This window comes from Hemicordylus capensis, chromosome 6 (assembly GCF_027244095.1).
Source record: "Hemicordylus capensis ecotype Gifberg chromosome 6, rHemCap1.1.pri, whole genome shotgun sequence".
NCBI classification, from domain to species: domain Eukaryota; kingdom Metazoa; phylum Chordata; class Lepidosauria; order Squamata; family Cordylidae; genus Hemicordylus; species Hemicordylus capensis.
Window position 1 is genome coordinate 84039469 of NC_069662.1, and position 16371 is coordinate 84055839.

The window sequence follows — 16371 nt, forward strand, 5'->3', positions numbered from 1 at the left end:
TTATTTTGACTTGTTTTTCTTTCTTCTCAACTACAGTTATATCTGGTGTATTGTGTGGCAGATGTTTGTCTGTTTGTAGTCGGAAGTCCCATAATATTTTTGCAACTTCATTTTCTACCACTTTTTCAATTTTATGGTCCCACCAATCTTTGGCTATAGGTAGCTTGTATTTTTTGCAGATGTTCCAGTGCACCATCCCTGCTACCTTGTCATGCCTTTGTTTGTAGTCAGTCTGTGTGATCTTCTTACAACAGCTGATCAGGTGGTCCACTGTTTCATCTGCTTCTTTACAAAGGCGGCACTTCCTGTTTGTTGTGGATTTTTTGACTTTTGCTCTTATTGCATTTGTTCTTAGTGCCTGTTCTTGTTCAGGCAGTATTAAACCTCCTGTTTCTTTCTTCAAGTTGCCATTGTTAAGCCATTGCGAGGTCTTGGTGATGCCTGATTTTCCAGTTATATTGTGCAAATATTGACCATGCAGGGGCTTATTTTTCCATTTTTCTGCTCGGTTCTTTACTTGTTCTTTCTTATTATTTAAATTAATTTTTATTGGTATTGTTATTCACCACCTAGAGTCTTTGGAGGAGGTGTTCTATAAGAACATTTACATACATACATACATACATACATACATACATACATACATACATAAATGCTGTGCCATCCCACGAGCAGTGTGATGCACTGGGGAAGCTCCATTCTGCCTGGGCACTCCTTCCCCCCGGCTGTATTATAAAGATGGCTGCTGCCAGCCCGGAACCCCATATTACTAGAGAGTGTAGTAGGAGGTGCACTCCTACTTCATTTTACACCTGGATAGCTGATCAGGGCTACCGAGGGGAGGAGCAGCAGGATCAGGAGTGGCAGGCTCAGGTAGGGTTGGTCATGAGAACTGGCTCAGTCATAACCGCCTAGAGCAGGGGTGTCAAACTGAGGCCCTCCAGCTGTTGCTGGCCTACAACTCCCATCATCCCTGGCTACTGGCCATGGTGACTGGGGATGATGGGAGCTGTAGGCCAACAACAGCTGGAGGGCCACAGTTTGACACCCCTGGCCTAGAGACATCAGTAGTGGCAGTATAGGAACACAGGAACATAGGAAGCTGCCATATACTGAGTCAGACCATAGGTCTATCTAGTTCAGTATTGTCTACACAGACTGGCAGTGGCTTCTCCAAGGTTGCAGGCAGGAATCTCTCTCAGCCCTATCTTGGAGATGTTGCCAGGGAGGGAACTTGGAACCTTCTGTTCTTCCCAGAGCGGCTCCATCCCCTGAGGAGAATATCTTACAGTGCTCACACATCAAGTCTCCCATTCATTTGCAACCAGGGCAGACCCTGCTTAGTTAAGGGGACAAGTCATGCTTGCTGCCACAAGACCAGCTCTCCTCACATACAAATGTGTTAAATAAGTAAAATAATAATAATACTTAGCAGGACTGGAAAGATATATAATGAATCCATGCATATACAATAGAGGCAAATAGCCACCCATATTGCTACTGTATTCACATACCCACCATTTGGCAGGCCATTTACTGTTTTTATATATAATATACAGTATATATACACATACACATACACACTATTTGATTTGTTTTGAAGGATTTTAAAAGGATTACAATCTACGGTTAACTTAAAATCAGCAGAGATAGACAAATGGGATGTTGTAGGTGAGAGAATTGAATGAACTGTAAGCACATAATCTTAATCTTTGAACTGTAATCATATAATTTTAACTGCAATCATATAATCTTAATCTCTATTAAAGCCGGTTCCCCCAAATTGTATTGCACTCCAGCATGACCAAGAAAGAAAAGCTAGGATGGGGCTATGTAATTGGTATCAGGCAGCAGGAAGGTGTCCCTGAATGCATTCCTTTATTTTCCCCTTTAAACGTGAATGGTTGCAATTTACTCCAGTGGAGAAACGTAAAGCACTGTGCTTGAGTTTCAGTGAGGACAAAATCTGCCCTCCATCTCTTATCTTTGGCGGTCCAGATCTCACTAGCAAGAATCATGGGAAATGGGGGGGGGTGTCTGAGGACCCCCAGAGTCTCTGCAATATATAAGACTCCCTTTACATGTGTGTGTGTGTGCGCGCGCACGCACACACACACACACACACACACACAGAGCGCCCATCATGACTAGCATTTTGCTAGTTAAAAAATAAACCAGTCAAGTGGAAAGCTGCTATTCTTCCCATACTCAGTGACCTGCAAAGACAAGCTGGTGCATTACTAACACATCCCTATTTAAATGCAGATTTTGCTCCTTAGACAGGGACTTTAGGGAATTCCTCTCCAGATAAATGGTAATAGGCAAGCAAATTGTAATTCAATATTTCACTTTAACTTGAGTTTCAGTTTATTGATCTTCATTTTCTATCATTTTATAATGCAGGAGTTGCCTCATGGGGAAAGATGGAGTTCTTTTAAATAAAGCTTTTAATTAAATATTAATTATTTCTTATATTCCACATATTAAGATTTGCAGAGAATATAAACTTCTACCTATTTCTATTTCCAGTTATGGAAACAGCCATGCTTTGATTTTACATTTTGCAGAAAGTACTAGGGACAGAGTGAAGGGTGGGGTAGTGGTTAGAGTGTTGGACTAGCACCAGGCAGACCTGAGTTCAAATCCCCATTCAACCATGAAACTCACTGGGTGACTCTGGGCCAGTTGCTTATTTCTCAGCCTAACCTACCTCATAGTGTTGTTGTGAGGATAAACGTAACCATGTGCACTGCTCTGAAAAAGCGGGATATAAATATAAAAATAAATTTTCTCAGATCCCCTAGAACAGCATGAAGTTCTAAGGTCATCCAAATGGATTTTTCCAAACCTATATTAAGTTCTGTGCATGTTCAAAGCAAGCACAGGATTCTGTTCTGCTTTGTCACTGTAGGACACAGAGCTGGTTCAGAGAGGAATGTTCATCATCTGATGATCAAAGCATCAAGCGGTGACTTGCGTATAAGAAATGGGCCTCCACAGATCAAACACTAGATGGTGGCTGGCATACTGAGGAAAATTATTCAAGTAGCCCTATTGAAATTAAATGGACACATTAGGTACTGCCTAACTTGTCCTTTTAATTTCAGTGTGAGTAAAGGTAAAGTGTGCCGTTGAATCTGTGTTGACTCCTGGTGCCCACAGAGCCCTGTGGTTTTCTTTGGTAGAATACAGGAGGAGTTTACCATTGCCTCCTCCCATGCAGTATGAGATGATGCCTTTCAGCATCTTCCTATATCACTGCTGCCCGATATAGGTGTTTCCCATAGTCTGGGAAACATACCAGCGGGGATTCAAACTGGCAGCCTCTTGCTCACTAGGCAAGTTACTTCCCCTCTGCGCCATTAGGTGGCTTCTCAGTGAGTACTTTGAGTAATTTTTTTCAGTATGTCTGCCAGAACCTCTACAGCACCCCACCATGATGCTTTTCAATAGAGGCAGTTCACATATTATAAATAAGGCATTGGTGTGATGAACATAAATGTGCAAATTGTCCCATAGAAATACAGAATTATTATGCCAAGCATGTTAGAGGCCTATTTGCCGATGACCTCACCTTGTTTTTCCCAGATCCATCTCCTGTTATTTTTGTGCTTCTAATGATTCTCCACAGCTTTAAAAGTGTTTCTGGTTTTCATGTCAATACTTCCAAATTGGACATCATTTGCTATAACACACCTGACAAGGTCAAAGACTACCTATGTTCCATCACTACATTCAACTGGTCTATTAAGAAATGGAAATCACTTGGGATTTGGCTGCCGATATAATGCCATTATCGACATTAATTTCTATCCTTTGCTTCACTCTATCAAACTAGATTTTTTAAACTGGAAAACTTTCAATCCTTCTTGGTTACGGAGACTTTTACTAATAAAAATGAACGCTCTCCCTAAATTTATATATTTCTGTTTCTAGCATTACCATCCCACATCCTAGGAACTTTGCTGAAATATTTGCAATGCATTTTGGATCTGCTTTTTTGTGGAACTAAAAGTCACCCCAAATTCTGAAAGCCTCTCTACATACAGCATCCACTCAAGGGTCCCTGACCTAAAATTATACTACAAAGCTGCTAAACATTGGCAAATACTTACGCTCCTCCACTCATAAGATCCACAGCAATGGACTGCCTTTGAATTATTGGCATGTCATCCCTTTTCTTTTGAGAAAACTCTTTGACAACTACACTCAGATCATCCACACTCGACCTCCAGGAACCCTTTCTTATCTATCCTACTTCACTGCTGGGACAAATGGAGAAAGATCCTGGCTCCTACTCCTTCACACTACTACTACTACTACTACAGATATTTATATACCGCTCTTCAACCAAAGATCTCAAAGCAGTTTACATAGAAAAATAAATAATACATACATAAGATGTATTATTATTATAAATTTATAAGATGTCCCCTGTCTCCAAAGGGTTCACAATCCAAAAAGAAACATAAGACAGATACCAACAACAGCCACTGGAGGGATGCTGTGCTGGGGTTGGATAGAGCCAGTTGTTCTTCCCCTGCTAAATAAAGAGAATCACCACTTGCTCAGTTAGCAGGGGTCACCTTTATCTAATCCTTTTGGCCAATCCCAGTTTCCACTTGGAAAAAACTCAAAACTTACAAAATGCTCCAATTTTATCTCCAGAGGCAAAATTCTAATACTCCAACAATTTATGAACAATCATCAATACTTATATTTGCCTTGGCTCAAATACCTTCAGTTCCGACATTACATCACTTCTGATGGGAGATTGTTCTCTTTGGGAAATTTATGTTGGACAATAAATACCTCCAGCTGGTTGTCTATCCAGAATATATTACCTTCTTGCACCTTATAAATGGTGGCAGGGGGAAGACACTCTCTTATAGACATAAATGGGAGAATTATCTAGACAATGCTATTTCAGAGGATGATTGGGGGGAAATTTGGACCTCCTATTATTTCACCTCTTTTTCCCTGAATATAAAAGAACTCACTTTCAAGGTAATGACAAGATAGCACATGCCTCCAGCTCGGCTATCTGCCATTTCCCCTTCTATATCTCCCAACTGTTGGGGAAAGGGTGGTTACAAAGGTACTTTGTTTCATGTCTGATGGCAGTGTCCTTTTCTACAAAAATACTGAGTGTGCATCTCTATATGAATGTGATTCTTTTCTCCCAAATTCCTATGGCAGCTACCAATTTCCTTCTTGATTTACCCCCAACTATGCTTTTTGTAGGTGTCAGTGCTCAGTGTGAACTCTTCTCACTATTAATTAAAGCTGCAAAATTTGTTACTTGTAAACCCTGGGAAAGAGGCCATCTACTCTTTTTCACAATCTATTCCCAGTTCTCAAAAATATGGGATTTAATGATCCAAGATAAAATATCCTTCAGTCTGAAAAAAGACACCTAGGAAGCATGAGATTTTTTGCTAGGTATCAACCAACATCTGGCCATTGGCATAGGATGTGGTGATGGCCACTAGCTTGGATTGCTTTAAGAGAGTCTTGGACAAACTCATGGAGGACATGTCTATCAATGGCTACTAGTTTGGTGGCTATAGGACAACTCAAGCTTCAGAGGCAAGATGCCTCTAAATACCAGATATGAGAAGACATGCCCTCACCTCTTGCCTGTGGGCTTCTCAGAGACATCTGGTGGGCCACTGTGGGAAACAGGATGCTGGACTAGATAGGCCTTGAGCCTGATCCAGCAGGGCTGTTCTTATAACCCTTCTGGTTATATGTCTCTCATAATAAAGATCCAATCCATTCAGCCTCTGAACTTGAACATATATCTGTTAACTGACTTACCTTTCTTAATATAACATTTGGTCTTTTTAGCTTTCCAGTAGGCTTATGAGATCACCCGGGTTTGGGTGTGGGTGTGTCCCACCCCCGATCAATTTCATAATGCCTGGACCAATATGAACTACTTTGGGTGCAGTTGTAGGGATACCTCGGGACTCCTCAATGGCATAGTTTGTGATAACATCATCCACCCCAATTCAAGATGGTGGACGTGTAAACCTTTGAGGCGCAATTGGGCTAACTTGTGAACTACCTAGCCGATTTGAACCAAATTTGCTACAGGTATAGGGATACATAGGAATGGCTCAAGAGCATAGTTTTTAATGATGCCTTCCACCCTGCTTCAAGATGACGGACACGTGAACATCTGAGGTGCAAGTAGGAACCAGTTTGGACCAAATTTGGTACAACTGAAAGGACACAGGGACATCTCAAACACATAGTTTCTGATGATGTCACCCACCTCAATTAAAGATGATGGATGCATGAACATTTGAGGTACAAGTGAGCTAACCTGTGAACTGCCTAACTGATCTGGACCAAATTTAGTCCAGTTGTAGGGATAGTGAGAGGAAAGTAGACAGATTAATTCTTACTATAACAACTTGTTTTATGCTTCAGTGTCACAATTATTATTATGCCACATGGTTCCTAACACATTAGAGGTTGAGCGGGGTGTTGATCATTGATTTGCTTATTCACTGCTTACAATAGCTTACATTGTTATTGTATTGGAAAATGTTAATACTTTTTTTAAAAAGGAATTAGAGCATTATTGAGATTATAAAGAAACAAGTAATCACAGCTCATAGTGTCCTAATGGGAATAAATTTGATCCATCATGAAAATATTAGTCTGCTACAAACATCTAGTGGTCCCATCTTTCCCACTGTTTCTGGTTGCAGAACTACATACATTGGAGCTGATTCCATTCGTCAAAAGTCATCTTTTCTTCCCCTTCTGGTTACAACTTTGTATGCTTCTGTTCTAGTATAGAGTGTTAACTGGGAAGTTCCCATTTTCAAGTGTTGAATCAGCTGTGAACTTACTGGGCAGTTTTAGGCAATATGTAGAGAATACTGAAAACGACAAACAGTAGTTTAAGCAGGGGAAGAGCCACCAACGGGTTTAAAGAACACGGGCCGACAAAGGAAAGAGCCACTGGAGCCCCCACTGCGTGTGACATCACACGCAAAGGAGACATAGCCCGATCACCAGAGGGCCCGCCCTAGGCTTTCCCTTCCTCTCCTTCTCTGGAGGGAGAGGCAGGGAGATAAACATAGCCCAGCAGTGAGCATTGCCTGGAAATTATCTCTGGAGGGCTCACAGAGGCTACACGAATCCCAGGCCCCGCCCCGTTTGCATATATCACACACAAAGGGGAGGGAACCATGTGCATGACATCACGCCCAAAGTGGGGCGCCAGCGGAGTGTAACACGGGCCGCCACTCCACTGGCTACGCCGCTGAGTTTTAAGGATTGAGCTAGTGTGCGTGAAGCACTGTGGACACTTGACATTTATGTATATATAAATGTTAAGCATTATTACATGGTAAGGTACTTGGAGCAACTGAGTTTTTATAAACTCTATTTCTCCCTAATGTTTTGCTATTTCATTCCCCCAAATATTGAAAAGCACTATTTGTTCATGACACATAGTACTGTTATCTTGCTACTTCAGTTTAATCCTTGCCATGTTTACTTATTTGCTTTAACATTGGCTCAGAATTACACTAATTAGAAATGTGATCTGGGTGTGAAATCTCTTGTCCATAGGAATTGTGGAAATCGAGTGTTGTTTCTTGTATTTTCACTAGAATTTCAGTACACTACTTTTGCAACAAAAATCTGCTCCATAAAAGATTACAAGTGCCCTCTACTGTACACTGGGAGCTATTGCTGGATTGGTTTCACTTGAATGATGTTCTCTTTTGTACTTTTCAAGCTTCTGTGCAATCCAGATGTGTGTCCCTTTCTTAGAGAGAATAAAGCCTTTCCCCAGAGTGCTCTCTCAGAAGCAAAGAATTTGTTTCATATTTGACACACCTCCCCTGAAACTTCATTTGGGAAGTGACCTGGACATACGATGTGACCAGGATGTGACCTGGACACAGGAGACAACTTTCTTTGTAGGGAGAATAGATATTAGTATTTGCATAATACTTTTAAGTGTTTAAAGAGCTTCACATATATTATCTTCTTGCTGTCTCTAAAACAACCCTGGAAGTTATGATCCCCATAATGCAGATGGGGCCCTGAGGCTGAGAGTGAGTGACCTGCTTAAGGCCCCCTCAGCTTTCAAGGTTTTAAAGAACTTGCCTCTTCTGTCAGGCTTTTAATAGTTGATTGGAGGAGGTTTCCTATAGGTGATGTTTTAAATGCTGTAGTTGGTATTTTACCACCCTGTGTTCTGGTTTTATGGTTGGGTTTTGTGACTCTAAGGTTTTATATTAGCTACATTGGGCTATAGCAACATGCAAGGTATAAATTAAAAAATAATTAGAATTTATATTTTTTTCAGAAATCAGAAGGTCTGTTAGAGGCAAGACAAACCAGGATTTCATTATTCTTAGTTCGTCTCTTAGCAGATATACTACATTAGTTCAAGAGAACAGTGTTTCCCAAATTTCCACAAGGTGAGGCAAACTTGAAGAGCTTGAAAGCTAAGAATTACCTGCCTTTAGAATACCTATCCCATGAATTTTTGCATGCGTTACTTCACTGGACTTGCCACATTCAAGTAACTCATGCAGAGATGCAGCAGGCAACCTCTTCTAAGGATGGGCAGTTGGAAGATCCAGTTACACCCTAAGCAAGCTACCTGCCCATATCAATAGACAAGTGGGAAAAAGCAAGACCTAAATAGCTAATCATGGAAGTGCAGAAGGTAGCATTCTCTGAAGATCAGTGCTTTGGCTTCCAGGAGCCTTTATTTCATTTATTTCTCACAATATACTCATCATTCTTTCACAACTGCATAAATTACGTATTCCAAGTTTGGGACTAAGTAACCCTGCTTGAATACCTAACATTATCAAAATGAATCAGTGTAGATACCTTCTCCGCAGTAGTAGCTAAATAAAACGTAAAGAAAAAAAGAGATTGTACCGTCGAGTCAGTGTCGACTCCTGGTGACCACAGAGCCATGTGGTTTTCTTGGTAGAATACAGGAGGAGTTTGCCATTGCCTCCTCCCGCACAGTATGAGATGATGAGCCCAGCCCGGTTCTCCTCCCCCCCACCCCCGTCGTGAGAACCACCGGATTCACAGGCGAGCCCAGTGATTCAACAGCAGCTAGCCTGCCTATGAACCCCTACCCTGAGGTTAGCAGAGCGAGTGCTCTGCTAATTGCATTTTACTGATTGTGTGCCACGTACAAGTAGACCCCTTTGCCGGGAGGCTACAAGAAGCTTCCCAGCTTTGGGGGCCTCCTCAGGATGTCCCACACACTCACATGGGGCATCCTAGAACTTCCAGGGGGCAGGCGGCCCCCCCGATCCCCACCCCCCGCAGAACCCGTTAGCTCTACACACTGATCATGTGTAGAGTCTCGATGCCTTTCAGCACCTTCCTATATCACTTCTGCCTGATATAGGTATTTCCCATAGTCTGGGAAACATACCAGCAGAGATTTGAGCTGACAGTCTCTTGCTCCCTAGGCAAGTTGTGCCATTAGGTGGTAGCAGTTCTTTATTTTCCCAGTTAGTGGACAGGGGAATGCTTTTTGTGAGGTGTCTTTGTGGTCTGAAGGGTTCAGAACGTTGTGTTAGTTTGATATTTGTCTCTTCGGGCTTTTGTTTTTCTGTAACATTGATGGGATTGAGTCACAGGTGCCAAAAATATTGACTGAATATTGGAAAGACAACAGACTCTACCTGTAGGGAGCACCATCTGCATGGTTTCGGAGTGGGATCGGACTTTTGCATATTAAGTAATATTTGTCTCTAGTGGCATAGGTTTGTTCCCCTTTCCCCCCAACTTATGAAAGTAGTGCAATCAGTAATAGCAGCATGTTGATACAGGGTGGTTTAGGCAACAGCAGATAGGAAGGTGGACTTAACTGCAACCAGCAAAAGGCTTATGGTTAGGAATTAGAATGAGACATTGCAGCAGATTTGGTCCAGCCATGCCCTATGCAACAAGATAGAGCATGGCTGTGCAACTTTGGCCACAGCTGTTGTTGGACTACAACTCCCATCATCTCCAGGCACAGTGGCCAGTAGTCGGCAATGATGGGACTGGCAGTTCAACAACAGCTAGCGGGCCAAAGTTGTGCAACCCCAGGATGGAGGAATGAGGTGACTGGGCAATACGGAACTTACAGCTGAGTTACTATGGCTCAGGATATTGTGGGCAGAGTGCTAGCTAAAAGGCAAAAGGAGTCTCCACACTCAAATTCTGAAAAATCACCTCTTCTGTTTCTCATTCATTCATTCAATGATTTACTTACCGCTTTTCGGAGCTCCCCCTCAGTTATTCCTTTCCCCTCTTACTTATACATTTCCATTGTTTAGCACCATTATACCCTCCTATTCCTCCTCACTCTAGTTTCCCTTCTGCATCACTCTTGTGGCAGCCTCAAATACAGGCAGCTTTCATTCTGTCTTCATTCTACAAGGAAGCCATTATAACATCCCCATCTTTAAAATACATGCTGCTTAGCTGGAAGAAAAGTTAGTGGAGGTGAAGAGATGTTGGGTTCTTAGTTCTTTTCTATAGACATGTGACCCCTGGCCAACAGTTAATGTTTTAACAGGGGCCATATTTTAATGCAATGCAAATGAAGGGCCAGCAACATTGGCACTGATTCACTCCCATATATTTTGTCAAAGGTGGCTGAAGTTATGCTTTCTAGATCTGTACTTCTTGTGTTGGTTGTAGGGCATGAATGCCAGATTTCTTTAATTTGCCTACTTTTTAATTACTTACAGATAGAAGTGTTTTAAAGTTTGGAACACTTGTCAGCACTTCAAACACCTACGAGTCTAGCGTTGTGACCATTGAAACAGATAATCCTTTGGTTTGGACGATGGGCATCAAAGATCAAGAACGTGCGTAAAAGGCTACCACTGCCTATTTGTATTCAACCAGAACCTTAAAGTGAGATTTCCGGAACAAGTTCAGCCACTAATGTACTCAGAATTATTTGTGATGCAATTATAGTCATTCATTTTACTCTCATGATAGTTCAAAATGTTATGCACTTGCTGATTTTCATGCAGCTTATATTTGCAGAGTGCCAGGGAGTTTAGCTGATGGGTTTGTTTCTCTAATAATGCTATATTTATACTTTTTTAAAGTCTGAAAAGAGTATATTTTTGGATATACAGTACAGTTATTTTTTAAAGGAAGAGGGATGGTAAACATATGTACAATGTCCTGTCCTATAAATAACTTAAATGACTGTAAAAAACACATTGATAGTTGCTTTCAGCAAAACATCAATTTCCAATTGCCCCTGCTCTGGAACAAGTAGTAACTGCCCCAGATCAATACCTACACAAGCAAGTTGTCATGAACATTGAGTCATATGTTCGGCCTGCAATAGGTGCATTTGCATGTAGCCCAGTGTGCACATTGGGGGCTTCTTGTGGAGGTTATATGAACAATGCCACACTACCAGTCTATATTTTAGCACAGAGCTAAGCCTCACTGAGACTTACTCCTCCCTTCCCAGAATTAAAGGTCTACTGGCTTTTAAACTCTAGTAAACACACATTAAACCCTGCTAGTACTGGTCCATCAGTGCTTCCCCTCCCCATCCCAGTCACTGGTAGAAAATAGCTTGGATATTGTGCTGTGGAGAATGAATGCAGAGAGAACAGCTTCTTAATCCAGGGAATGGGAAGATATAGGCACTCAACAGGGGCAGGTCTGGGAACATGACCTCCAGGATAGTTAACAATGGCTTTGCAATTACTCATAGGTTAGATCATTAAGGTTTCTCATGACTGCTCCTACTTCCATGTATGTTACCAAGACCAGAATCAAACCAATACAAATCCTTTTCATTGTCAATTCAAGCAATGTTTTTAACGTGTCAGTTTGTCCTTGTTTTAAGCCGTGTGAGCCACTATACCACATGTTGGGCTAAAGCACTTGATTGTAATTGCCAAAGTTGTTAACAGCACATGTACAAGTGTGGGTTTGGGGTTTTTTTGTTTTTGTTTTTAAGGGAAGTCAGCCAAATGCCGCATTGTAAACTACTGCTGTATTATTCTTACATGTAATAAAGGCTCTCTTTTTAAAAAAGTAATTCTGTTTTGCTTTTGACATCACATGGTGGGGCGAGACGAAAAGTTGGGATTGCCAGGTTAGAGGCGGGGGGAGATAAAAGGATATTGCTGGAGCCAGACAAGTTTAAGGGCAATGAAAACAAAGTGTGTATGATAAGTATTTGATGCCTAGATTCTGAGTGTGCTCTAGAACACTGCCCAGCTTATCCCAAGATTTATGCTCCCCAACATACCTGGGGACATTTCATAAGTTGCTACCTGGCCTTCTCTCAAAGCTTACACTATCCAATTTGCAGAGGATGAAGCTTTAAGATTCAGCGATCAAAGGTAATCAACACGTGCTTCCATTAACCAAATAAGATGCCACACCAGATGTACTTTAAAATCTAGTTCTTATTGACAAGTAGTAAAAGACGTTACACAGTTATTCGGTGGATGATTAAGTCCCAAAGCCCATGTTTTCTAGTGTCATCAAGTGCAATATCAAATCTTCATGATACATTCAGCCACCCCTGTTTAAAAAAAACAAAAACAGAAGTTAATTTGACATTTGCAATGTACTATTTTTAAGGTTATGTTGTATTGCAATCACTTTTGGTTTGAGAAACCCACAAGACAATTCTACAGCATAGTCATTACTCAGAAAGGGACTTCAGAAATGGAAGAAAAACCAGTCAATGCAAATTATATAGGAACAGAGAACATGAGGTATGGCCAGAATCCAAAAGATCTGGATTATGATCCATTGCAGACCATCAATAACTTTTAGGTTCTTAGATAATGAGAGGGCATGCTTTACAAATCAAGAAGTAATACTAAGATTGCTGTGATTTATGAAAATGATGTTCATAAAGCCAAATCTTAAGATCTCGCTCACAAGTTTTTACTCATACAAGTCTTTTGCTACCGTTACTTACACAATGATGTTGTTGATTGGAATATGGATCAATTTTACGAAGAAACCAATAAATCCCATTATTGCAAAACCGATTGCTGTTGCCATGGCAATTTTCTGGAATTCTATAAAAAAAATTTTTTTAAAAAACTCGTCAGAATGTTAAATGATTAGAATACAGTTGACAGTTATTTTAAACAACATGCACTTTGAATTGAATAATCTGGTTATGACATCCTTCTATGAATTTGCTAAGAACACAACTTTGAATAAGTGGACAGCAAAAATATTTGCCTCTCAGATTTAAAGCTTGTTTAAGAGAGAAACAGGTGGGTATTGTACGAAAAGAAGTGGCCATTCAATCTCCAGGAATCAGACACGATTAACACCTTGATCATACATATTTGTGTCAGATTATCTGCTTGCACTGGGAGCAGTCTGTATTGTAATACCTTAGGGGATTCTGTGGTGGTGAAGAGCCTGGCAGTGTCTTGCTGAGCTGCTCCAATATCATTGAGGGGCCATAGAAGAGAGTGTGGTGCACAGGATGAAATAAAGAAGTAGGACAAAGTTTGATGTGATCATGACCAGTGTTCCCTGCAAAAGGAATTCCCAGATGTTGCAACTGCACTGCAGCAACTATAGCATGATTATGTCTGGGAATCCTTGTTACAAGGAAAACTGATCATGACCACTTGTACAGCCTAAGGCCTCAAACTATGTTATGTACTACAAAGTTGCACTGGCATATAATTTAGTGCACCCTCTCCTAAGACTTTCCCCCCAGGTCCCCTCAGATAATCTCGGAATCAGAGGTTCACAAATTTTGGCCAGCCTTTGTAGTCATGCAAAATTTATCTGGAGAGGACAAATCCACACTGAGCTCGAGGGCCAGTGCAATCACAGGAGAATGCAGCAAGAAGTCTCACTGCTTTTTGAGTGTCTTCATGGTGTGAAGAATACCTTCTCTTGGTTTGAGAAGGGTGGGTAATCTTCCTGATGCTGTGCTCCCACTAGAGTGAAAGATCGGTTCACGAGTGACAAACTGGCAAGTGTATTTGTAGGCCATTGCTCAGAATCACTCTCCCTTCCACATTAAAAAAAAAAAGCTGTGTTTGTTACTTCAGAAACTAAACTCCCTCAGGACACTTAAAAATATGGACTCAGCAAAGAAATATATATAACAGTCAAAGAAATAAGCTTTGGAGGAGAGGGGGAGTTAACTGCAGCATGGGGGTCTTCTGAAAAGCTATTCACCTACAAAATACGAAATTCAGTTCAAAAACCTGATATACACTGTGCAGGATCCAGACTTAGTTAGCAGAACTGAAATAAATAAATAAATGAACCAAGTTAGTTCTGACCCACTTTAAGTCCCAGTCATTTCAAAGGGACCTAGTTCATGCCTAACTTAGTCTGGATCCTGCCCACTACAGATAATATGGAAACAGCTTTTGTGCTTTGTTTATAACACCACTAGGGCATAGTACAAATTAAGTTTTTTCTTTGTGAGTACTGTACCTTTCCTATCTGGCTTTGTGCATCTTTTAACAAGCCTGATGGAGTCTTTCACAAACTGACGGCTGGGTTCCACAAACTGCATTACTTGATCCATGACTAACTGCAAGAACAAAATAAATATACCAACATGTTTAGTTGTTCTGTACAATACTTCAAGTCATCTTAGAAACTGCTTTCAATACAAATTAGAGAGAGGATTTTTAAAAAGCAATTGAATAAAAATGTTCATCACTTTGTTTTTTTTAATTTAGCTGTTGGGGAAAGGTACAAAGTTTGTCTAGATCCTGGTGCTAATTTAAACACACACATTTAGCTTGAGAAAGATTATTTGTCCCCCATCTGCAGAGGTCACATACCTCAACATCTGCAAGTTTTTGAGATCTACATTTTTCTTAAATAGTATTTGTTGGCCCAGTTAACAGCAGCCATATTGTCTTTGTATTAAGAGTAAGGCTTTATTAATTAAAAGTTACAAATTACTAACATCAGCACCTAACATATTTATGTCAGAAAGAATTAGCCACTCATAACCCCATGAACTACAGTCAACCAACCGCTCCCATATCTGCCCCCCAGAACCCCACTCTTCTTATGCTGTCCCCTCCTATTCACTTTAGGAACACTCATCAGCTTAACACTTCTGATAAAGCTTCAAGACCCATATATTTGGGAAAGCAGGAAGAACCCTTAAGAACACAACCAGCAAAGGAAGGAGAGAGTTACACAGTAGCACTGGTAACTAATGCAATAAGCTTCATAGCTACATTTTAAAAAAACCTCTCATGCAGCACATACACAATCAGTAACTAAAATCTGGTCACAAAGCCTTAGCAGAACATTATACATAGCGGATGATTTAGTCACCGCAATAATAGCAGACCATGTACAAGGACCCCAATGAGCATACAATACATCATGTCTCAAAGACATATCTTTGATTGTCTAAACATCCCCATAGACACATATACCTCTAATTTTTTTTCTTTTTTCGAAGAAAGGATTATAGAAACTTGTTACACACATGCCTCGATCACACGTTGTACACTGGAATGGCCCTGTCCGCTTATGTTTCCAGACGTAAACCAGCCGCCAGTGACTTACATACTAAGGCAAAAAGTTCCAGGGATCTAGCATACCCATAACCAGGCGCTCTCTTCCCCCTAGTCTATTCATCTCAGTTTAGGGAAGAAGGAGAAACTGGCCAAGTAAAGCCACTCTACGCATCCTCAGAAGTGTTGCATTATTGAAGGAGCACAGAATCCACGGCTCGGCCCTCCCTTCTCCCCACGAGCCGAGAAAAAGCCCGAACAACTTGCGCTAGAGCTCACTCACCGATTCTCGGTGTAGCCCGGAGCCTCACAAACGACGACAACACCGCTCCGAAGGACACGTAGCAAGCCCACTCGCCCAAGAGGAAACCGGAAGCGGAAGAGAAAAGCAGGATGCACGTCAGAGGAGGACTTCCTTTCGTGCAAGATTCGGTCGCCATAGTTTTCAAGAGATACTTCGGGCTCTCCTTTGCATGTCCCAGTCATAGAAGTCTCCATGTGCGGGGCAAAAGTAGTGAGGAAATAAGAATCGATAATGATTTTTATTTGTTTGTTTTTTAATCAGCAACCCTCGGCGCCGGGTTAGGCGCTCGCTTTTCTTGCACCGATCATGCCTTTTATCCCAGCGAAGATTAAAAAAACTAAACTCTTATTATTTTGCCTCCACCAGCGTTCGTATCTTTCTGTCATCCCCCACCCCGCGGCTCTGAAGCTGTAAAAGCCTCGTGACAAGTAGTAATTCAGCTGCCAGGGATGCAGGGAGGGAAAATGAGTCTCGTGTCGAATGTCTATTTTACAGCCAGATTTTAAAGGCACGGGAGCAAGCTTGACGCTCCCTTTGTTTTTTCATGGA

The 16371-nt window shown here is 41.2% G+C and overlaps 2 protein-coding genes across 7 annotated transcripts in view; one reads left to right on the plus strand and one right to left on the minus strand.

Annotated features, from left to right (window-relative positions):
- TPK1 (thiamin pyrophosphokinase 1) overlaps positions 1-12073 on the plus strand; it is a 425007-nt gene extending 412934 nt beyond the window's left edge. For 5 of the 6 annotated variants that reach the window (XM_053260531.1, XM_053260528.1, XM_053260525.1 and 2 more), the window contains one exon: positions 10749-12073. In XM_053260531.1, the coding sequence (XP_053116506.1) occupies positions 10749-10876 (128 nt within the window). In that variant the 3' untranslated portion in view covers positions 10877-12073. Of the gene's footprint in view, positions 1-8338; positions 8454-10748 lie in introns of all 6 variants that reach the window. The other variant, XM_053260529.1, reaches the window with a different exon arrangement.
- Positions 12074-12428: 355 nt separating this feature from the next.
- SEC61G (SEC61 translocon subunit gamma) lies at positions 12429-15959 on the minus strand. Its single transcript, XM_053260532.1, has 4 exons — positions 15802-15959; positions 14470-14569; positions 12971-13073; positions 12429-12565 (listed from the first exon to the last, which is right to left on the minus strand). Exons 2-4 carry the CDS (start codon positions 14561-14563, stop codon positions 12556-12558), a joined length of 207 nt encoding a protein of 68 aa, XP_053116507.1. The 5' UTR covers positions 14564-14569; positions 15802-15959; the 3' UTR covers positions 12429-12555.
- Between the last annotated feature and the right edge of the window lie 412 nt (positions 15960-16371).